General features: G+C 45.6%; 1 protein-coding gene across 4 annotated transcripts in view; it reads right to left on the bottom strand.

Annotated features, from left to right (window-relative positions):
- Nucleotides 1-3,231, bottom strand: part of PCDH19 (protocadherin 19) — a 120,736-nt gene extending 117,505 nt beyond the window's left edge. For all 4 annotated transcript variants that reach the window (XM_012464043.2, XM_064362625.1, XM_012464044.2 and 1 more), the window contains exon 1: nucleotides 1,085-3,231. In XM_012464043.2, the coding sequence (XP_012319466.1) occupies nucleotides 1,085-3,231 (2,147 nt within the window). The remainder of the gene's footprint in view (nucleotides 1-1,084) is intronic.
- Between the last annotated feature and the right edge of the window lie 20,600 nt (nucleotides 3,232-23,831).

Raw genomic sequence — 23,831 nt, 5'->3', positions numbered from 1 at the left:
ACACTGCTGGAAAAAAAAAATGACATGTATCATCCTAAATTGGATTTTAGGATTCTAGGAATGCTTAGACTTATGTGCTCTATCCAAATGTAAGAAAGGGCTTCAGCAAGACCTTCTAATGTGTTTATCAGGAAATCTTTTTTTAAAAAAATACTTTGTTTCCACATTTCTTTTCTCCCTTCTCCCCCTTCTCTCCCTCCCTCCCTCCCTCCCTCTCCCTCTCTCTCTCTCTCACACACACACACACACACACAGAAACATCCTGCACACACTTCAAGAGAAACTGCAACACAATAGCCCATAGTGACATCCACTGGTAGCAACCAGATCTTAATGCCACAACACAGTCTCCCGTTAGAGGAAAGCATCAACTCTAGAATATTGCTATTTTTACTGAAACATCTGGATGCAAAGTCTTGCTCCTCATTGGAATGTTTGGTCTCCACACTACCAACCAACCAGATATTTGAAAACATACAGATGCCTGATAGAATTTCACTTTATATAGCCAGATGTTTGGGGACTAGATAAAAAACATGCCAAGAATAAACTAAAAACCACTAATCACCTGCATCTCCACACATTCCCGTTCTCTCCTCCCCCTAATCTCCCTTTCCCATCTGACACTCCCACTCCAAGTCTCTCTCCAGAGTTCATCACTGCAACAAGACAGGGTAGCTGCCAACACTCCCTCTTCTTTCAGTACCTGTCCCAAAAACACTGTGCCCTGGACACCAAGTTGTGGTGGTTTTCCTGAAAATATGAACAATCTTCTCTCTCTCTCTGCTTTCCTGCCATAACTTCAAACCATCATGGAGACAGCTGTGCAAATTTTAAAATGATAATTGCTCATCATTAGGTGACAGAATCCATTCAAACACTAAATGATTGTCTTCCAGCAAATTGTCAGATCAAAAGAATTGATCAACTTGGACTGTCACAAACTTTTCACCCTACAAAAAGAAGCACTGCAAGTATGCTGCATGCATTTGAGTAGGAAACAGAAGCACCGGGATTTTCACACCGAGACACAGATAAGCACACCTTATTCAATCCAAGACAAAGAAAGAAAACTTGGCTTTACCTGCAGTTGTAGGTCCGGATCTCTTTGTTGTCTCGCTTGCACTTGATTGCCACGAAGATCATAGTTACAAAGAGGATGCCCGCAATGGAGCCCAGGGCAATAATGAAAATCAAGGACAAGTTCACAGAGCCCATTGACTCTTGGGCATCGAGAGCAGGGGACAAGTAGATTAGGACGAGAGCAGAGGCAGAAAGAGACGTCTTGCCGTGGTCGTGGGCCACCACGATAAGCTCATAGGAGGACTTGGAGCTATCCCCGAAGGTGCGGGTGGTTCTGACTTCGCCATTGATCTGGTCTATTTCAAAGAAGCCGCGGTCGCCCTCGGTCATGTCATAGGTGACTCGGCCATTTTCGCCCTCATCGTAGTCGTCTGCCTTGACAACAGTCACTAGGTAGCCTATGCCAGAGTTACGGGGTATGTAGACCTCGGCAGTGCCGTTAATCAGAGGTGGGGCTGTGATGACCGGGGTGTTGTCGTTGACGTCGAGGATGATGACCCGCACCGTCGCGTTGCTTTGCAGTGAGGGGAGGCCGCCGTCCTTGGCCAGCACCTTGAATTCGAACGCCTTGGTCTGCTCGTGGTTAAAGGATCGCAGGGCGTAGATGTCGCCTGAGTTGGGGTTGATGGAGACATAGGTGAAGACAGGCATGTCCCGCACCTGCGACGGCACGATCTGATAGGAGACACTGCCGTTGAGACCCAGGTCGGGGTCGCGGGCAGACACAGAGAGCAGATAGGCGCCAGGTGTGTTGTTCTCCTGCACAATGACCTGGTAGTAGGGCTTGGAAAAGTGCGGGTGGTTGTCATTTTCGTCAGTGATGAGCACGGTAAAGGACTTGGCACTCTGCAGCATGGGCACGCCGCCGTCGCGTGCCTGAATTGTGAGGTTGTATTGGTCGTGCTGCTCGCGGTCCAGCCGTCCGTCCACTAGAATAGTGGAGAAGCTCTCGTATTCCTGCAGTCGAAAGGGCACATTGCCCAGCAAACGGCATTGCACACGTCCATTGAGGCCCGAGTCGCGATCAGACACCCGCACCAAGGCAATCACGTAGCCCGGGGGGGCGCTCTCGCTGACCTCCACAAGCTCGCTGTTGACTGACAGCAGGTTGATGACCGGTGGATTGTCATTGGTGTCCAGCACGCTGACGGTGACCTTGCAGTGTGCCGGGATGGAATTGGGCCCTAAGTCCTTGGCCTGCACGTCCAGTTCATACACGTGGCCCTCTTCATAGTCTAAAGCGCCAGTGACAGTGACCAGGCCACTGTGCGGGTCAATCTGAAAGAGCTCGCGCGTGCGGTCGTTGACGTAGCCATAGAAGGAGTAGACCACCTGGCCGTTGGTGCCCTCGTCTGGATCGCTGGCGTTGAGGCGGATGACGGGTGTGTTGGGAGGGGAGTTTTCTGGCACGCTCACCGTGTAGGTGGACTCGCCAAACACCGGGTTGTTGTCATTGGAGTCGGTCACCTTGATGTTGAGGCCAACGGTGCCCAGGCGAGGCGGGTCGCCACCGTCTAGCGCAGTAATTCGAAAGCTGTAGTGCGACTGCGTCTCGCGGTCCAGGCTCTTTTCCACTACCAGTTCGGCAAAGCGCGAGCCGTCGCCACGCGTCTTGATCTCCAGGCCGAACATCTCGTTGGGAGTGAGCTCGTAAGTCTGCACGCCAAAGCTTCCAGAGTCCGGATCATAGGCGCTGTCCAGCGGGATGCGTGTGCCCGGGCTGGCTGCCTCCGAGATCTCCAGCTCGATCTGTGCTGCCGGGAAACTGGGAGCATTGTCGTTCAGGTCCTTGATCTCTACCTTAATCACGCAGATTTCCATTGAGCTGGACATGACCTCGAGTGAGATGATGCACTTGGGGCTCTGGCGGCACAGCAGGTCACGGTCAATCTTCTGCTTGGTGACCAGGAGGCCAGAGCTGGGGTTGATGTCCACTAGGTGTGGGGCCGAGTTGGACACCACGCGAAAGGCTGAGGCCTGCCGGGGGTCCAGCGCGAAGCCCGCATCCCGCGCGTCCTTGGCCACGTTGGCAATCACTGTCCCGGCACGCTGCTCCTCTTCTACCGAGTACTTTAGGTTAATGAGGGCGGCTGCCTGCGTCCACAGTACGGCCAGCAGCAGCAGCACCGGCAGCAGGAGCGACTCCATGGCTGCGCGGGGCTCTGCCTGGCCTCGCCTCTCCACACCCCTCCGAGGCCGACGCCGTCGGCGCTCCAGCTTCCCGCCGGCTCGGGCCGCCTGTTGCGCGCGCCCCGTGGCCCCGGAGGCCGCGGGAGGAGTCCCGCCCAGGGCGGCCCGGCGGCGCGCGGGGGATCCCCGTGGCGGCTCCAATGCTGAGGTTGCGGCAGACGCGGCGGGGGCTCGCGGGGGCCCCGGGGGCTCCGTGGGGCCAAGGGAGCGCCGCGCGGCCCCGAGCCCCCTCCCTCCAGCCCGGCTACTCAGTTTTCCCCCTTCAAAGTTAGCCGGGCGCAACTGGCTGCAGCCGCGCAGGGCTGCGGGTCGGGCGGCGTCTACGCGGCCTGGACGACGCGCCACTGAGTCCGAACAGTACTTGCGGCGAAGGCAGAGAGGTCGGAGGAGGCGCAGCCTTTCAGGCACTGCCCGGCACGCCGCGGCGCACCGGCACTGAGGCTGGCGAACTCGCTGTCTGTGCACCTGGCATGCGCAAAGACCTCCCCTCAGCGCTCCCGGTTCACTGCGGAGAGAGTACCCGCCTGGAATGCGCCCTCTGGGATCTGGGGGTGCCACACTGACCCCTTCGAGGCCTGTTTAGGAGAAAGGGGGTGTCACAGGAGGGAGTCAGTTACTGGCAAGAGCCGCGGGCACCCGGGTATAGGGCTGAGCCGGATGGCGGTCCCGGGGCCAGCAGAGAAAGGGGGAGGGGAAAGATGCTGCCAGGGCTTAAGCGCGCTCTCTCGCGCTATGGTTGGCTTTGGAGGGCTTGGGGGCGCGTCTGTCCTGGATACGAGGTGGGAGCGGAGTTCCCCCCACAGAGCAGTTGAAGGGCTGCGGGCGTTTGCGTCTCGGAAATCAAAGTTAACAACGCAGCCCGACCCTACACATCAAGTTTGTGGAAACGGGGAGATGGCAATTTGTCCAAGAAAATCAAAGCCCCGCTCTTTCCAGTGGCCCGGGGTGGCGGGGAATGGGGAAGAGGGAAGGAAGGGGAGGCAACAACAGTACCGGCCAGGAGAGGCGGGGCCGCCGCTGTGGGTACCGGGTGCTTCTCTTCTCTCCGTTTGGGCTGGGGTGTCGCTCCAAGGACCGCAGCCGCCGCCGCTGCCGCGGGAGGAAGCACTCCTAGCTCAGTTGCATGTCGTTGGGGTCCGCCTTGGCAGCTGCCACAATCGACGATTTTGTCGCCGCCAAAGTTTACTTGCTGGAGCGTCTTGATTTCATCTTCCCGAAGAGGCGCTGGCCGCGCTGCGTTGGGCTCTCTCCCTCCCGGGCGCTGGCGCACTCGGGAGGTCTGTCTCGCTTTCTCTGTGTGTGAATGTGTGAGAGAGGAAGAGTGAGTGTGTGGTGTGGGGAGTGTGAGTGTCGAGTATGAGCAAGCAGGAGGCAATGGGTATGGGGTAGGAGGTTTAGGATTTCGGATGAATCCGCTCAGCCGGAATGCAGCGGAGAGCAACGCGCCCAGGGCCAGCGCCCGGCTAGGGACGCGGGTGCCAGTACCTCCCGGGCAAGCCGGGCATGGTGCACAGGAGCTGTGCTGCCGTCTGTGCCCGCTCGTCCGTCGCCCCGCTGCGCCAGCCGCCGCCGCTACTGCTGCTGCAGCTCCTCCCGATGCCGCAAACTACTGGCCGCGGAGTCTGGAGAAAGACAGAGAGAGCCCGAGCTGCCGAGCCCGGCTACGCCAGGCGCTGGCCAATCAGCGCGCCGCCCAGCGGGCTCCAGTCTTGGGGCGGGGCCAAGGGGCGGTAGAGGGGGGTGGCGAGCGGGGTGGAGCCAAGCGGAAACTTACACACCGGCGGGACCGAGTGGTACCCTGGCCGGTGGAGCCCTAGCGGGATTCAAGGGAGGACGGACAGACAGGCCAGGTGGGAGCAATAGGGCAGGAATGAGCAGGGAGGCAGTGTGCTAGCGCTGCGGCTGAGCCTCACCGGGAACTGTGAGCCTCTCATGTTTGCAGAGATTTCAGGAAAGATGAAGATGATATGATTCTCTTGCCGTGTTTAGCTTCCTTACATATCTTCATATCTTGAATATAATATATATATATAAAATCTCAGATATATATCCCTCTCTTTCTCCTTGTCACTTCACCCTAAAAATTTGTTTTTGTTTTCCTCTCATTCTCCGGTAGTGGAAAGAAAGGAAAGGAGAAAGCGCCCCTGAGGCGGCGGTCATTCATCCAGCTCTTGGCCGATGCGTCTTCACTTCAGGCGAGAGCCACGGCCGCCATCCCCCCCACCCCGTCCCGGACCGTCACCCCCATCCTTCCACCCTGGGCAGACGCCGCAATACTCCCTGCCCGACGCACTTCCAGCAGGGCCCCTGGTTCGGTTCGCTCTTGTCTGTTGCTTGTTAATCAAATGGGATATGTGTCCCGAGGAGGGGGCTGGACACATTTAATTGCCCCTCACCCCACCCTGTTGGAGAATTTAGCTCCCTATAAATAAACTACGTTTGAGAAGAGCCGGTGGAGCGGACGCCACTGCGCCGCGCCGCGCCAAGCCAGCAGAGCTTCAAGCCAGGCAGGAGCTGTGGGGCGGGCGCGCCATACGTGTCCGCTTAGGTCGCCGACAGCTGGGAGCCGGCGCCGGTGTGCGGGGCGCCCCAGCCTTCCCGCGTGGTCTGGGTCCCAGAGGGCTGCCAGCTTCACTTCGTCGGTGGTGGTGGCTGCGACATGTGCCAATACTGGGAAGCGGGAGGCCGACGTGGCCAGGGCTGACATCAAGCTCATCCTGCCTTCTGGACTGAAGGCTCCCTGGGGGCAGAGGGGCATTCCTCCCCAATCCGGCTCTGAAGCTTTTAATTAACGTAGCCAGCGGTAAAGACTCAAAAATACCCCCGTTAAACAAGTTTTTTTTTTCTTCTCGTAGAAGGTGAGGAAGCTGCTTCTGAATTCACAATTCTTGGAAGAGTAAAAATGTCTTCTGAGTGAGTCGTCTCGGATATTTGGGAGTCGGATAAGCAAACTCATAATTAGCCCAGCAACATTGGCTCGAGCCTGTGGGCTTAACATGAGAGTCACTTTTGCCCTTTAAAAAGCGTTAAACAAGAAAAGGAAACCGGCATTTGGACACATAATGGGTTTTCTCAAAACTGCCATCTTCTCGCGGAGAGCAACCCAGCTGCTTTTTAAAATATTTTTCCTTCCAAGAGGAGCTACTTTAGCAGCCTTTACCTTGGCGGTGGGAAAGGGGAAAGGCAGCTCCCTCCTACAGAAAGGAATTATTTCGCGAGTGAGGTTGCGATCCCCTGAATGTGCAGCCGAGGCCAAAGGGAGAGCGTAGGGAGCCTGATCCGCTTTCCGCGTAGGGGTCGTTTGACTGTTTCACGTTAGGATGTGATTCGGCCCAGAACAGCAGGGAGAAAACCGATGCTTTTGCAATGAGTATCATTTAATTTTGGTCATTTAGAGCTGCGGGTGGACATCAGAGTGGTGGCTCAAGGGAGCCCGGCGGCCCGCCCGGTTTTCTCCAGACACCGTTGGAGAAATGGGCAAGTAGTAGAGAATGACAACATGGCAGGCAGCGGTGGGTGCACCTCGGGGGCTCCGCGAAAGGAAGAGTTCCATTTGATTTATCACAATTATTTACCTTTGATGTCAGAGTGTGGGAATGAAGTGCATCTTGGTCTAATTAAAAAGGCCTAAAAAGGCATTTGAAATGGGTTTACTATCTGATCACGGGATGTGAATTCGGCGTTTGTCAGCTTTCTAAAATATTGCTTGGACTATTTAAACATAACAATTAGCAGCATGCTAAAATGTTTGCATGCTATGCTTAGAAGCTTTTAGCTGTAAACTTTAAGGCGATCTGTTCCCCCTTTAAGTTAAAAAAGGATGATGCTGCTTCCTTGTGGCGAAGGCTGTCAGGAACCCACTGATCAATAAAAGTAAACTGGCGCCTCCACGACTTGACTGAGCGGGAGCAAAGAGTCTGAGAAGTAGTCTCGGCCATTAACAATCCCCCAGGTAACAAGAAATGGAAGAATTATTCAGGTAAAATGATTAACATTGTCGTAGCATCTGAAGAGATGCACACAAGATAAGACTGCAGACCTCTTACCTTAGGGAGTGCTAATAGAATGTCTATATTCTGCCGTCTTTTAAAGATAAATAGGAGAATTCAATTCATGTACAAAGTCATTACCTTCGTAATTGCAATCACATTGTAAAGACATGTTCTGCATTTGCAAAGACAAACGCTCTTTGCTAAGGCGATGCCACCATGTTCCCTGCTTCCTGCTCGCTATTCACACTCCAGGCACCCCTCTTTTCCAAGAAGAGCACCCAAGTACTTCCAGCTACGAAACCACTTTTACACAAGCCAAGTGCGGAGGGAGGCAGGGGTGTGTGCCTATGCTTTCCTTCTTTCCTATTATCTCCTCCCCACTCCTAAGCTCAAAGTGACAGTTACACAGCATTCCCCACCCCCACACACAAAATAGCTCTTCCATCCCCCAGTCTATTTCTACAGATAATCCTAAAAACAGCCTTTGCCCTCAGAATTCCTTTTTTCCTAATAGACACACTTGATCATTACACTCCAACAATGCTGTTGACTAAATGAGTAGTCCAAAACACTTTCATGATCAGGAATTTATTAACTAACTGAATAAAATCGTTCTGCATGTAGATAATAAAAACAAGAAAGTTCTCTCGGTTTAGCTTCCCTTTACTTCAATCCTGAAGGGAGCCCCGCCTCCTCAGAGTCTTTAGAGACACAAGAGGGACATCTAGTGACCGTCCTCGGTATTTTTTATCCAACTGCTACTGAGAAATACTATCTATGGTGCCGTGCCGCCTATGGCAGCTCTCTAGGCCAAAGCAGCTCCTTGGGCCACTGAGGCCAGAATCAAAATTGGTAGAGACTTTTTTGTCTTTAAAATTTCATCCATGCCACTAAAATCGTGATGAATGGCAATAAAAGAAGACCAAAATGGAAGAAATCTTACTTTGAAATCAAACCAGTATGTGAAGCTAATTCTTGCTGTCTCAAGATTGATAAGGGTAGGGTGAAAGGTTTTGTCCCGAAAGGTAAAAATTAATGGTAGGAACCAAGATACCAGTATACAAGGGACTGTAACTGGGACAGGTTTAAGGGAGCTTTCTGAGATGTGTTTGTTTTATTTTGTTGTTTTAGAGACAATGTGTCATTCTGTCACCCAGACGGGAGTGCAATGGTGCAGACATGGTTCACTGTATCCTCAAACTCCAGGGCTCAAGCAATCCTATCACCTCAGCCTCCTGAGTAGGGGTCTCTCTCTGTTGTCCAAGCTGGTCTCTAACTCCTGGTCTCAAGCAATCCTCCTCCCTTGGCCTCCCAAAGTGCTGAGATTACAGGTATAAGCTACTATGCCCCAGCCTGAGCTGTGTTTAATGTTCGCTTTAAGCTCAAAAGAGATTAGCCTTCAAATAACTCTATTCACACCTGGCTAATTTTTTCCATTTTATTTTTTGAAAAAATTGAGTCTCTCTCTGTTGTCCAGGCTGGTCTCAAATTCCTGGCCTCAAGCAATCCTTCTCCCTTGGCCTCCCAAAGTGCTGAGATTACAGGTGTAAGCTACTGTGCCTTAGTCTGAGATGTATGTGTGTTTTATTTTAATGTTCGCTTTAAGCTCAAAAGAGATTAGCCTTCAAATAGCTCCAGTCTCTCTCTTTCTCTCCTCCTCCCCCTCCTCCCTCTTGCCCCTTTTCTTTGCCCTGGCTGCAGAAAGAGGGTCATCTTCTAGCTTGGCTTTCATTGCATATCATAGGTATACCATTCCACCCAACTAGTTTGACCAGCTGCCTGAAAAGGTCCTCTTATAAATAAAAGCTTGATTTTAAAATTAGCAAATTCAATCAAACTTCTTCTGACTGCATATCTGATCTCCTTACTTAGGTTACAATGCCTAGAGAAGAGAACATCAAAGAATGAAAATGCAGGAAATAGCAAAAAACTATAAAGTGTCATTATTATCTTATTTAATTTTTACAATATCCCTGGGAGGTAAAGACACTTTGCAGATGTGGAAACAGAGTTGCAGAGTAGTTCAACGATTTTCCAAGATGACCTCATTACACAAAACTCAACCACTTCCCTTGAGAAATCAACAAGTGCTGGCTTTGTGTCCACCATTGTGTTAAGGATTGAGAATTTTTTTTTTAATAGAACTTGCCCTTGTGTAGTTTAACATTCAGTTGATTAATTTAAAACAGCATCAATTTCTATGTACTATAAATTTTCCTAGAAGAGAAACTAGGATAAGGTATGTCATGTTGACAGCTTCCTAAAATTCTGTTCTCCTCTGCCCACAATTTCTAGTTAGTCATTCCCTCCCCTCTCACCTCCCCACCCACTATCCCAGACAGCATAAGGAAAGGCATCAACAGCAGCAGTCAGGGATATGGACCTGCTGGGCAGTGGTGGGGTTATCCTGGATGCTGTTTGCAACTCTTCTGAAACACCAAGAAGACTAGGACAGAGGCCAAGAAAAGTCTTTGAGGTCCCTCGCACTTTTTCCTCTTCCTCTCAAGCTCCACCCCCTTCACCACCCTGTGACCGAGGATAACATTAACAGCAGGGAGCTATAGCAGATAAACAAAGTAGAGAAAGTATTCCTTAAGTGCTAAAATTGTTCATCATGGCTGGTCCTGATGCCTGCCTTTTCCAAGAAACACAAAAGAAGTACAGGACAGTGGAGAAAAAGAGACTGAGAAAGTTATTAATCACTTCATGTCTTCCCATTTTGACAAGACCAGCATCGTTGAACAAGTTATGTCCAAACTCCCTCCATGCCTTATCCCCTTCCTTTAGGAATGGCACTTCCCACAGGACCAAACCCCTGCTGCTGCCAAACTCATAACTATCCCTAAATAAGCACACATCATGGGGACCATTTAATTAGCAAAGGCTAAATCAGCACATACATTTCAATAAATGACACTGCTCTCTAACACCTTTTGCACTGCCCTGCAGTGATCACCTGTGATGTTTTGACAGCACCATTTGGGCTCTCAGCATTATTGCTTCAATCTTTTCATGTGATTTTTCTCCAAGTGGACCCCAAATGCTGGTTTCCTAGGTGCAACCTCATGTCAGCTGTTACTCCCCCCATCACCACTTTAGAAAACAGAAAGCTCTCCCTTCAAAGGCACTCTGATTAAATCATGGCCAGCCTTCCCACTGCTAAGGCGCTCATCCCAAGGAGGAGGGTAAGGGTGACATTCCACAGCTCCCCAGAGGAAATGGTTTTTTGACAACTTGAAAAAAAAAACTATCACCAAATTGGAGACCTCAAAAACCACTGAAATATGAACCACGATGATACAAAGAATACGTAATTGAAAGTGAGCAGACTTTCACTTGGGATGCAGTTTTAGGCCAAGCCATTTTTTTTTTTTGTACTGCTGTCCTCTAACACTGCAACCTAGTAGGTGGATCCCAGGAACCTTATACCTTGTGTAGTTCCCTCAGATTGGAGCTCCTGATTAGGGCTTGGCTTTTGACTCCCACCCTAGGCTTCTCTCACAGTCTCTTCTGCTATTTCTGAAGCAGTACGAGGGGGGCAGGAAAAGAGACAGAATTATCACTGAAAGGAATTGTTGAGGCTCCTGAAAGCCCTGGCCAAAATATTAGCCTTATAGGAAATGCCCTGAAGATCAGTTTTCCAAATTAAAAAATAAAAATAAATATCTGTCTGGTTGCTTGATCTTCTAGGAGGCTGAATTCTTTTTGGAGATGTCCACAAGATTAGAGAAAACAAACCAGATCTTTCAAGATCTTCAAATACATGGTACTAGAGCTGAGGTGAGTTTGTGATCTCCACACTATAGTACCCTGTTGCATGAAGCTCAAATGAACAATAATAGCCAGAAGAAGAACAGAAAAGTCAACCTGATGAGCCAGTTTCCTGGGCTTCTCTTGGTATTTTGGGCAAAAGATGATCTCAGTGAGGTACCAAACCTGTTATATACTCTTTAGTTCTAAGTGACCAGGCTGGGCCTAGACTTGCTCTTGGTTCCTCCCAAGCTCCTCCTAGAACTCAGAAGAGCCCCAGCCTAGCTCCCGGGGAGTTCCAGCTGCTCCACCAACTGATTTTTCACTGAACTAGGAAACTTGCTAGTTGGCTAATATCAACTTAAGAGGGAAAGAAGAAAACTAATAAACATGAAGAACTGCCAGTTTGACAGCTGCAGTTACATTACCTGGGCTAGCAATATGAGTACCAAAGGCATGTCACGTATGCCACTAACAGCACAAGGCACAGTATCTGTTCAGGTTGACAAGCCCTGGGGCAGTGGAGAGTAAACTGAAAGAAGGAGATCCCAGAAGGAGGCAGAGAGAGCACCACAAAGGGGAGAGAGAGAGCAGAAGTGACAGAAAAATCATTTTAGCAGCAGGGAAGTTATGTACCTTTTTTTGAATGAGAGGAAAACAATGACTTGCCAGCTGGGAAAGCATCCTGTTTTATGGTCCAAGAGTTTGCATATTGGTGCACTGGACTTGTGGGGGAAGCCTATTAATTTTTGTCTGTTGTCTCTGGCTGGAGCCAGAATGGCCATAGAGGACCAATGACCTTTCTTCCAAAAGCTGGGAGTTGGGAGGGTTAGGGAGAGTGTCCTGTGTCACAGGAGATACCAGCTGGGCTGAGCTTGGCTGGTCTCTTTTAGCAAAGATCACAAAATGCAGCGACATCAGTACCAGGCTATATCCATCCACCCAGAGATAGCAGCCTAGGCAACAGTGATTAAATTAAGTCTCGCACCTAATGATGGGTTAGTAAGAGAACTAACAGTCATAGAGGAGAGTGGGCCCAGCTTGAGGCCTGTGCAGCTCTGTGTGTTCTCTGCCCTGGGAAATGGTAGAACTTGAGAAAGCCTCGCTGTCTGGCTGTGCAGTTTCATTTGGGAGAACAGGCAATCAGTTCTGGAAGCCTGACCGAAGAGAGTGGACAGAATGATAGCTCAAAATGAGATCCATCAATGACTCTGTTGCAGCCCCAGCCAAACAATCAAAAGCAAATAGTCAGCTTCCAAAATCAATGCTTCGTGAGATGATGAGCCAGCCAGTGGAGTTCACATGGGGGTGGGGTGGGAAGGAGGTTATGGAGGGAGGGTAGAAAAATTCCCTCTTTCAAGCCACCCACCAAAGCAAGCAGCTGCATTTCCTTGAAACAGCAGATTTGGTTCCTAGCAAAATCAGAACTGCAGTCTCCTAGCAGAGCAAAACAAAGGAGCAGGGGGCGAGACAATTTTGAAAACAGGAAGGCATTTTGGCAACTATCACAGAAGGGCTGGTAAGCCATTGTGCTCTTGGGATCCATCTGCTGAGCTCCAGAACATCCTCCCCCACTCCCCACCCCCATTCAGCTCTCAGATTGCATGCCCAGGGTCAAGAACAGGGTCATTCAGGAAGAAACGGGAAAGTGGAAAAGATAGACTCAGCCTGAAGATGTGAAGCAAGAAAGGCCAGGCCTGATTTCTTCAATATATGAAGGATGCGGTGAAAGACGCAGGCAAGCCCTTCTCATTCTTGGTGCCATTGCAGGGGAGCAAAAGTTGGGTTGATTAAATTAATGGAAAACACATTTAAAATCAGCCTAGAATTTCCTGCTGTAAGAAACCGTTGAGAGAAGAATAGTGACTGCATCTTTAAGGACCTTTATAATTTTTTAGCTATTAATAATTTTGTTAGTCATGCAATATAAGTGAATACTAGCAAGGTAATCAAATTGCTTGCTCTATAGCAGAGATCAGGGTAATCTGGAAAAAGAAATAGAAAGTTTTTATTCAATGCAATGTATATGAAGACATCTTCCCCAGACTTCTGTTCCTAATCTAGAGAGGATAGAAAGTCATATAGTTATTTTTAATAGAACAACAAACTTGATCTCATAGTCTATGAAACCACCATATTAAAACCCCAGTGGCAGTAATCACCTACAAGTGTTAAAAGAGAATTCACAATGCTTAATTTCATATCTTTTATTGTACATTTCAAGAGATTCACGCATGGGCCTCCCTTTGTTTAAAACTCGGGGCTCTGAATATTACTTAGTGGACCATTAACCTGTTCTAATATAGCATTAGATTTTTTTAGCCAGGGAGAGTAAAATAAAGATGCTTAATTTAGTTCCCTCTTCCCTGAGAAATAAATAGCTGTCACACATCCAGAACAGCAGTGTTCATGAACTGCTTTGGAACATGAAGATCAATGAAATCTGATCCTCTCTTGAGAAAAGGAGCTCCACGTAGAGTTTAACCAAAGATTTCCTACCATAGGCAGTCCCAGATCATCAGGAAACCTTTGAAGACCCTCCCAGGTTTCCTGTTCAGTTTTGTTTGATCTCCAGTGAACATTAAAATGATTGTAAAGCAGTTTTATAAATGTAAATTATTCCATAAATGCAAAATAATTATGTCCAGCCTCGGCAACTAATTTCTGGTTTCTGGAAGTTCCCATGGATCTGTCTGAAATAGACAGGAGACATAACAGAATAATTCAACCTCTGAAGCAGATTTATTTGTAAGGATGGTGATTATGATGATGACTCTCTATTTCTTCTTTGTTCCTTCAATTTCTTATTCCAGTAACTAATATTTGCACATAAAAGGACTGTCATGTTTTGATACATCTTTATGTAATATAGATCTCTTGTAATTATTCATGAACCTAACTTCAGTTTTTGTCTCCATTTTAAGCCAACAGGAAATATTAATTGCTTTTTCAGAAAATATTGATTGCCTACACTCGATGCGTAAGACTGAGAATGCATAATAGTGTGAAACATGGATTGTGCCCGCCAAGTGCTTACAATCTAGTTGTGGATATCATAAAAGGAGAACTAAAGATACAAGGATGTATTTTTCAGGTGTCAGAGCAGCAGTGCTCAATATTGGTGTAACACAAGTTACGAAGGAACAACTGATGACCTAGAAGCTGTAGCAGGCCTTTCAGGTGAGGGAAAGGGTGTTTGCAAAGGCACATAAGCTTCAGTAAGGTGTGTTAGGAAAACAATGAAGAGTGCAATATGGCTCAAGCACTTATTCTACAAACACCAAGCACAAGGGCACAAGCTCTGTGGCTAAATGGATCTGAGTTGAAGTCCTGGTTATACCATTTCCCGAGTTCAGTGACTTTAAGAAAATAATATAGTGTTTGTTTTATAAAGTTGTGGTATTACATGACATGATGCCTGCAAAGGGAAATGATACCTATAAAGCACTTCATGTTTTACATGCCTCATACAGAATAAAGAACTCAATAATTTTTAGTTGTTATTCTTACTGAGCACCACGAAGTGCCAGATACAATTCAAGATGCCAGTCTGCTACTAAAGAAGAGAAATCCCGTGCCCTCAAGGATTTTGTGGAAGGATTATATAGTAGCATGATGGGAGTTGAGTTTAGAAAGATAGGAAGAGGCTATTGTGTAGAGCCTTGATTGCTAAATTGAAGGATTAGAACCTTATTAAGGTCAGTGAAGTCATCCAAGGCTTTGGGAATAACTAAATATCATTCTTATGATTTGTGATTTTTTAAATTTCAAAATAATGTCAGGTTGGCTTCTTTAAGCTTCCTCCACTTAGCCCTTCATCTAGATTACCTCATCAATTCTTACACAAGGCAAATTCCAGTACAACATTTACCAAAGCAATATAACTAGAGTGAACTCAGAAGCAAGGGCTGCTAAAAATGGGTAGGAACACTGAGACTTGAGTATTGCAAGTAGAGGAGGCTGGTATCAGCAATAGCAGCTGGGTGTCTAAGGCATTGTGTTCAAGGAATTCATCAAGTCCCAAAATGTTTCATGGAAGCAGAAGATAGGATATGTCAACAGACTATTTCAGATAACAAGCACAGGTGGAGTCTTGTGCTGGTTCTAGGACATCTGGCCATCAGTGTCAGAGGGTGCAGTGAGCAGAATTTATGACTTGGAGGCTACACAAACACCCAGGGTTCATCTATAACATACTTCATGCTAGGGTAAGGAATCTTTACAGTTTGAACACTTCAATTATTTAATATGTTTGTACCTTTATAATTTTTGTACCTTAGTCTAAATCAATAGCTTGGATGATTGACAGTGTTTGGGTCCAAGCCTAGGGGTGGGTCTCATTAGTAGATCTAGCTGTCAATAGCTGGAGAAAGCAAAGGCACTAGTGAAAAAGAAGGGCTGACATGGAAGACTGTTTGGAATGTGGTGCTCTGGCATTTTGTTTGTAGCAAATATTCCTTGAAATAAAACACTTCACTGATTGGTATCTAGGAGTCTTTTTGTTATAAAGACATTTTATGGTAATGGGAGCTTGAGGTAATAAGATTTATAATATCTCAGTTTTTTAGGGAAATTTTCTTAAATTATCATTCATTCACTTGGCAAGTATTTATTGAGGTCTTGCTGTGTGCTAAACATTGTGCTAGGCACTGGGGTAAGAAGAATGAACAAGATGACCATGGTTTCTGCCCTCATGCAACTTTCAGAACAGTGAAAGAGAGACCCACCCCCCCAAAAAAAAAACCAAACTGACACCTACAACAATTTCAAGTCATAATAAATGACATGAAAGACACAACCCAGGCTCAAATTATAATGATAATGGTGATAGGCACTGTTCTGAGTGCTTTATGCACCATCATTAATCTTCATGATAACCCTTTGAAGTATATACTATTATTATGCCTATTTTACAGGTGAGGAAACTGAGATGTGGAGAGGTCAATGTAACTCGCCTTGGGTAACACAGCTAGTGGTAGGCAGAACCAGGGAAGTGATGCCTGGCTCTGGAGCATGTTTTCTTAACCACTATACCAAAAAAAAGAGATTGGAGCAACCAACTATAGAGCAAATAGTCAAGGAAGCCCTCTGTAAGAATGTCACATTTAATATGAAACATAAAGACCGTCTAAGGCAGTCTACATTGATAAGAATTCACTAAATGCCAAGATATGGCCTATCAAAATTTTCTTCAAGATATTTCCTGGAGATTAGACCAAGAAGGTTTTGGTAAAAGCAATAAGTGATTTTCCAAAAGGTTACACAGTGTGAGGAAAAGACAGTGTAAAGAAGGCAGAGGTTAGCATCAGACTTAGTGGTAGAAATGAAAATGATTAATTCTGAGAACTCTGACAGTGTATCTGTAAAACCATGTATTGCAATGATTTGCATTTTCTTGGGGACTGAATGTCTTGGAATAGAACTCTCCTGTGTATTCCTACAGTTTCTACTTCTGTCAGATCTTATGACTGCACCAGAGGTGTGGTATGTTCCAAACTTATAACTTGTCTCTCTTTAGGTCTTGCCTTGGCATAATGAAAATTAAATGTGTCTCAAAGCAGCCAGATGACCAACACTACCAACAAACATCTTTTATGTGAACACAAAGCAAGCCTGACTTTAAAAGTGAATTCAGCAAATGATAGCTCTCTTGGTGCTCTCCACACACTTGTTTTAGGCCTGAATGAAACGTGCACCAATTCCAAAGTTCAGAATATATGCATCCCTCCAAAATTCACATGCTGGAACTTAAATTCCAATGTGAGAGTATTAAGAAGTGGGGCCTTTAGGACAGGGTGATTAAGTCATGAGAGAACAATCCTCACAAATGGTATTAGCAACTGTATAAAAAGCTGGAGGGAGCTAGGTAGTTCTTTTTTTTTTTTTGCATCCATTCTACCATGTGAATATACAGCATTCTTCTCCTAGAGAACACAGCAATAAGGTACCATCTTCGAAGCAGAGAGCAGCCCTCACCAGACACTGAACCTACCAGCACCTTGATCTTGGACTTCCCAGCCCCCAGAACTGTGAGAAATAAATTTCTATTATTTATAAATTACCCAATCTGTGGTATTTTGTTGTGAGACAGGAGAATTCCCTTGACCCCCTTCAAGGGGCTTACGACAGGGGCGTGACTCGTTTACTCAGCCTCCAAGCAAGCTCAAACCCCTTGCAGTAGGGGGAGCACACAAGTGAGTGGGTCCAGGAGCCAGGGTGAGTGCCTTTGGGTGTCAGCTGGCCTGCAGCAGCATCTAGGGGTTACACACAACCTCTGGAGCCCCAGAGGGCATGAGTTACAAACAATGCTATTTTAGCTTTGCTGTGTGTGTGCTTAAGTGTTAAACAGCTCAGGTGTAAGGGTGTAAGGGTGGAGTTTGTGGAGGATTTTATTGATAGAAGTCTCTCAGTGGGATGGGGAGCTGGAAAGGGAATGGAGTGGGAAGCTCCTCTCTGACCTGTCCCTGGCCAAACTCCTCTCAACATTCAGACGCTTCTTTTCTCTCCTTCTCTGCCATGATCCTCTGCTTCTCTGCCAGTAGAGCTTGGGGTTTTTGTGGGTACAGGGTGGGGGGACATGGTGGGGCAAAAAGCAACATTCAGGCAGAAAAACAGGGATGTGAAGTTGTCATTTAGGGCCACAGGCCCAGGCTTGAGAGTGAAACCCTTGCCAGGGACCCTACCCTTTTCTACCTAGTGTTTCCCTGCCTCCTGTTCATATCAGCAGCATGAACAGACTAAGATAAAAACTTATCCGTCTTGCACTAGGTTTCACATATAAAAAGGTAATCCCAGACAGGCATGGTGACTCATGCCTGCAATCCCAGCACTTTGGGAGGCCAAGTTGAGAAGATCACTTGAGCCCAGGAGTTTAAGACCACTCTGCACAGCAAATTGAGACCTTGTCTCTACTAAAAATAAAAATAAATAAACAAGAATAAAAATGTAATTCCTACTCTCTCCTTTAGCACAAAGATCATAGCAGATCAAGCAGCGAGGTTCATCTTTGTCTTCTGCCAAGACTCACAATTAAAGTCTGCTATGAAAATAATCTGCGATCATGCCAAACCAGGAACTAGCAGTGCAGATGAAACCAAGGAGATAAATAGTAAGGTCCTCAGCACACATTGGTATTAGGAAGACAGAGCAATCAACTGACTTTCCAATGATTCTTAGGTATCATAAAGCATATATAGCATATCGTATATATAGTGTAATTAACAAGGAGGTCCTCAGTCTCTCTTGATAGCTATATGTCCTCAGACAAGAGGTTAACAAAGAGAATTGGAGTGCCATTGGGCCACAAGGTTAATCATGCCCTAGCACTGGTCAGACCTAGGTTATTAATGCATTGTTTTATTAATCATAATGGATAGCTGTGGCTGGTAAAGTGAACAAGAAACCTGTTTAAAGATTCATCACTGCCAACCTCATAAATTTCATCAGTAGCCCAGAAACCAAACCATATTCCATATCAAGCACCCCTCAAGCAATCAGGAAGCTTCCGGAGAGAAGGATTTTTCACGGACAGTAGAATAAATTCAGCATTCTGTCTATGAATGAATGACTGCTTGGAGTGAGGTAAGGACAATAACTGCTGAAATACTTCCCAACCCCAGGTGGTGGCGGCACAGCCCTAGCTCCAGAAGCTGAGGCTATTTCATGCTAAGCCTTGGAGCAATTCAGCAGTTACAAATGGCTGGAATCAAAGGAGAAATGTAAAGTCACAGCAGATGGCCGAGTCAGACTCAGGGTTGTACCTGAGGTTCCCTCAAGCTTGTCCCTGCTGTTCAGACATGACTCCACCGAAGCCCTTGGATTCACTGACAGGAGTATCCTGGCTGGCTACTTCACCATGGCATCTACACAAAATAGGCCCCAGAACATCTTCATGCCACTCAGAAGGCAAACGATGAATCTGGTCTGTTCTTTTGTAGGCTTCTGCTTCGAAAAATAGTGCCCCCAACAGGGACTGGAAGGCTGGGAAAAAAGAGGAATGTGGGAGAAAGAACAGATCTCCCTTTCTTTGGCTGGGCTACATTCTTCCATCTCTAGTTCTCAGCCTAGAAAAAATAATGATGTAGGGCCTCCCAGAATAGCTTTGATCTACTCAAAGTGGTTGGATGAAGTCAAAGCCACAGAAGAGCTGAAATGCCATCTTCTTTTCCTCTTTATCACCCAAAGTCCTCATCTTACAAAGGATGTGCTATTCCAGGCATGACTGGAAAGTGGAGACAACTCATGCCAGAGATGGATATTATTTTCCTGTAATTGACCTATTCCCTCAGCTTGGTATCACAGTAATGACAAAGGTAAAGAAAGGCGTACAAAAAGGCCACAGGCAAAATTGACATAAAGACATATTCAGGACTAAAATTGATTCCTTGAGTATTATAGAGGAATAATAATAGTCATTATTGTTATTCCTAGAGAACTCTATGGGTTTTTGTTTTACAAAATATTCTCACATACACTGTTACATCTGAGACTCCCAACAACACTGTGGGTAAGATGTAGAAAAACCATTTTATAGATGAGGAAACGGAAACTCAGATGATTAAGGGACTTGCCCAAGGTCTCTCAGCTAGGAAGTAAACGGAAGTCAAGATACAAACCCAAGTCTGTCTGACTCCAAATTCAGCGCTTTTTCCTATACCTGTTGCTATGGCCTGAATGTTTGTGTCTCTCCAAAATTTACATGTTGGAACCCTAATCCCAATGTGATGGTATTCAGAGGTGAGAATTTTGTGAGGTAATTATGGGGGGAGCCCTAATGATGGGATTAGTGTCCTTATAAGAAATATGAGACATGTTATCTCTCTCTTTGCCATCAGAGGACAAAAAGAAAGCAGCCATCTGCAAATCAGGAACAGGGCCCTCACCAGACACTGAATCTGCCAGTACCTTGATCCAGGACTTCCCAGCCTCCAGAACTATCAGCAATAAATATTTGTTCTGTAAGCCACCCAGTCTATCCTATGTTGCTTTAGCTGCCTCAATTGACTAAGACACCTGTGGTTCCCAATCTTCATGAATATAAGGACCCCTGAAATGTTGTTCTTTTTTTAGCCACTGGTTTAATGAAATGAATCATGACAAGAAGCCAATTTTAATTCATTAACGCATTTATTTATTTATTTTTGAGACAGAGTCTCACTCTGTTGCCAAAGCTGCAGTGCAGTGGCACAATCCTGGCTCACCACAACCTCCACCTCCCGGGATCAAGCAATTATCCTACCTCAGCCTCCTGAGTAGCTAGGATTACAGGTGCACGCCACCACACCTGGCTAATTTTTGTATTTTTAGTAAAGATGAGGTTTAACCATATTGGCCAGGCTAGTCTTGAACTCCTGACCTCAAGTGATCCACCCGCCTTGGCCTCCCAAAGTGCTGGGATTACAGGTGTAAGCCACCATGTCCAGATGATTCATTAATGCTTTTTTTTTTTTAAGATGGGGTTTCATCATGTTGGTCAGGCTGGTCTTGAACTCCCGACCTCAGGTGATCCTCCCGCTTTGGCCTCCAAAGTGCTTGGATTAGAGGCATGAGCCACCACGCCCGGCCCATTAATGCTTTTAAATGAATTTATAGTTTACTTACTCAAACAGTAATTAATATTCATTTAATAGTGTTTCTTGAGCACATTAATTTTTTTAATCTACAAGTAATGCTTAAAATATATATATATAGAGAGAGAGAGAGAGAGAGATTCATAGGCCCTGAACAATAGCTAGGAACCACTTCACTAAACCACCAAGAGAGGAGAATTTTATTCTTACTCTGACCACTAAATGATATAACATGTTGAGTAAACACTTAGGCTTGGGAATCAGACTTTCTGGGTTCCCAGTGTTATCTACACTAAGGTGCAGATACCTGGTTCTGATAACTTACTAAGAGTACTGCTTGGGCAAGTTAGTTAACCTTTCGGTCTCCATTCTCTCTTCTTTAAAACAGGATAATAATGATACCCACTTTATAAGGTTGTGGAAATTAAATGAATTATACACTTAAAACAATGTCTGACACATAGAAAACACTTAAAATGTTGGATATTATTATCTGCTACTAACCAAATGTATTATCTTTATTTGATGGTTGGAATTGTCTTCAATGATTTCACCTGAAATAATGATAGCTTAGTTGCCCTAAAGCAGGTGGCTTACCATGATATCATAAAGTTTCTTCCAACTCTAAGATACATGGTTCTCAGACCATCACCAGCTCTTCATAATAACAGGACTGCTATTAGATTTGAGAATCCATAGGAAGGAAATCTAGAATCAGAGAAACCCATGAAAACTCCACTAATTCAGAACAACCAAAACAATATATGTGATCTGGTATGAACTCATCCTAATTTGATTACATCTGCCAAGACCTTATTTCTAAATAAGGTCACATTCACAGGTTCTGGGTGAATGTGAATTGGGGGTGCAGGGGCACTATTCAACCCACTACACCTGGGAATCTCACATAATCTGCTCACGCCTCAGTTTACTCATCCGTAAACTGGGGAGAAACATGTACTGGAAGTGTTTTGATGATTATGGCATTCCCAAACATTCTAGAATTCATGAACTCTGGAATGTTTGGGATTTAGTTTTTTTGGTTAATTAGAAAGGCTCTTTCCTGTAGATCCTATCAGAATTTAGTTTCTTGGTTAATGAGAAAAATCAGTCTCATAAGTCAAAGAAGAGGATCATTCTAAAACCCCAAAGTGATCAAGTCCCAATGTTTGGGATTTAGTTTTCTTCAAGCACAGTGTAATCATGGGGGACTGGCACATTAGAAGAGTTTACAATAGAAATTCAGAAGGATGCAGGATTATGTCTGTTGTCCAAGTAGATCATCTCAAAGCATTAACTGACCACAAAGTACCAATTCCCACACTGTGCCAATACTATGGTTAATACTATGACAGTAGGGATCAAGTATTTTATGTGTTTTGAACAACTAACATTTTGCACTGTGGGTGCTTAATAAATGTTTAGCATCATCATTATCATAATTATATCATAGGTTGCCAGCAGAGATAGCTAGTGCTCATTATAGCTCTGTTTTGAGACAATCTCAGTGGGGGAAATCAGAGAGGAGGAATATGTTCTCCACATGACACAGATTGGCCAATACAGCAAATTTTGCCTGTGGATAACCTCTATGGGATTTTTATACTGCTGTCCCATTAAAACTCCAATCTGTTACCTACCTCCTTATAATTACAATATCCTAAAACACAAAATTCCATAAATCCCAAACATAATAATTTTTTATTTTTACTGGGAAGAGTGAGAGTAGATGAAAAAGGGAGACTCATAGGGAGACTCTGAGGTACCTGGAAAAACAAACACTGTATTAGGATTCAGAAAAGCCAAACCTACCCCATGGATTCCCTATCTGTGCATCACTGGTATACTGGTTTCTTAGGGCTTCCATAACAAATGACTACAGACTGGGCAGCTTAAAACAACAAAAATTTATTCTTTCACAGTTCAGGAGGCTAGGAGTCTGAAATCAAGTTGTCTACAGGGCCATGCTCCCTCTAAAGACTCTAGGGAAGATTCTGTTCCCCACTTCCTTCCTATCTTCTAGTGGTTGCCAGTAGTACTTGGTGTTCCTTGGCTTGTAGCTGTGTCCCTCCAAACTCCACCTCTGTTGTCACATGGCCTTCTTCCCTATGGTCTCTACATCTCTGTTTCCAAACCTCACTTTCCTTGTAAGGATGCCAATCACTGGATTTAGGGCCTACCCTAATTCAGTATGACTTTACCTTGACTTGATTATATTTGCAAAGACCCTATTTCCAAATAAGGTCCCATTTACAGGTTCTGGCTGGATATAAACTTGGTGGGGGTGAGAGGGTCACTATTGCATCCACTATACCTGGGAATGCCACTTGATCTGCCCATTCCTCAGTTTGTTTATCAGTAAATTGGCGATCATAGCTTTGGCCATGTCTATGACACAATTATATTTTTTTTGGGGAAAATCATTTGTACTTGTAGAATTTTGTACCCACATTTGTGATTCCAGAGCTAATTTGAAAGATGGGGAAGTAGTTTCTCCCCGCTTCCAAAATACAAGTCAAATTAACTAATGATATTTTTGATTGGTTGCTTCTTGCAGGAAGGATGGTGAAATGGAAGCAAAAACATTACATGCTACAAAACTATAGGCTGGGATTTCATAAGCCAATTATATATATATATATATATATATATATAGAGAGAGAGAGAGAGAGAGAGAGAGAGAGAGAGAGCACATTATTTAATATAAATAATAGATGTTTCAGAGGTAATCACTTTTGAAAAATAAAATGTGCCATCCTTTAAATAGAAATAATCCTACTGGGCCACAGTCAGTGAAACAGACTTTGAAGTGTTTTTCCAGAACAGGAATTTATCCAAGCACTCACCTGCACACACACCTGCCACTTAGTCACCATAGCATAGACATAAACCCAAGGCCAGGGTAAGCCCAATCTCAGGCTGCTTCAAGTAGCTCCCTGTGTATTCAAGACTCATTTAGCAAGTGATTACACAGTATATTGAGTCCTGTTCAATTTCCCTGAATCATATATAAATGGAAATACACCAGTAAGTTTATCATTATTTGAGGCTAATCAACAATGAGCTTTAAGGTTAAGTTGAATAAATACAATGTTCCTGGTTATAGCTCCCTTGTGCTGGAGGCTTTATAGTTTTCTACTTGGTTCAGTGAAGATGGTTGTTGGTGTTGCATGTGCTCTTGTGGAAAGAGGTGTACCTCCCATCAGCAGTACTTTTACCACCACTAAAATGAAAAGAAAGCAACACA

This window comes from Aotus nancymaae, unplaced genomic scaffold, assembly GCF_030222135.1.
Source record: "Aotus nancymaae isolate 86718 unplaced genomic scaffold, 86718_ANA_hifiasm-v0.15.2.pri h1tg000004l, whole genome shotgun sequence".
Classification (NCBI taxonomy): domain Eukaryota; kingdom Metazoa; phylum Chordata; class Mammalia; order Primates; family Aotidae; genus Aotus; species Aotus nancymaae.
Note: the sequence above shows the minus strand (reverse complement) of the source record. Positions and strands in the feature narration are given on the sequence as shown.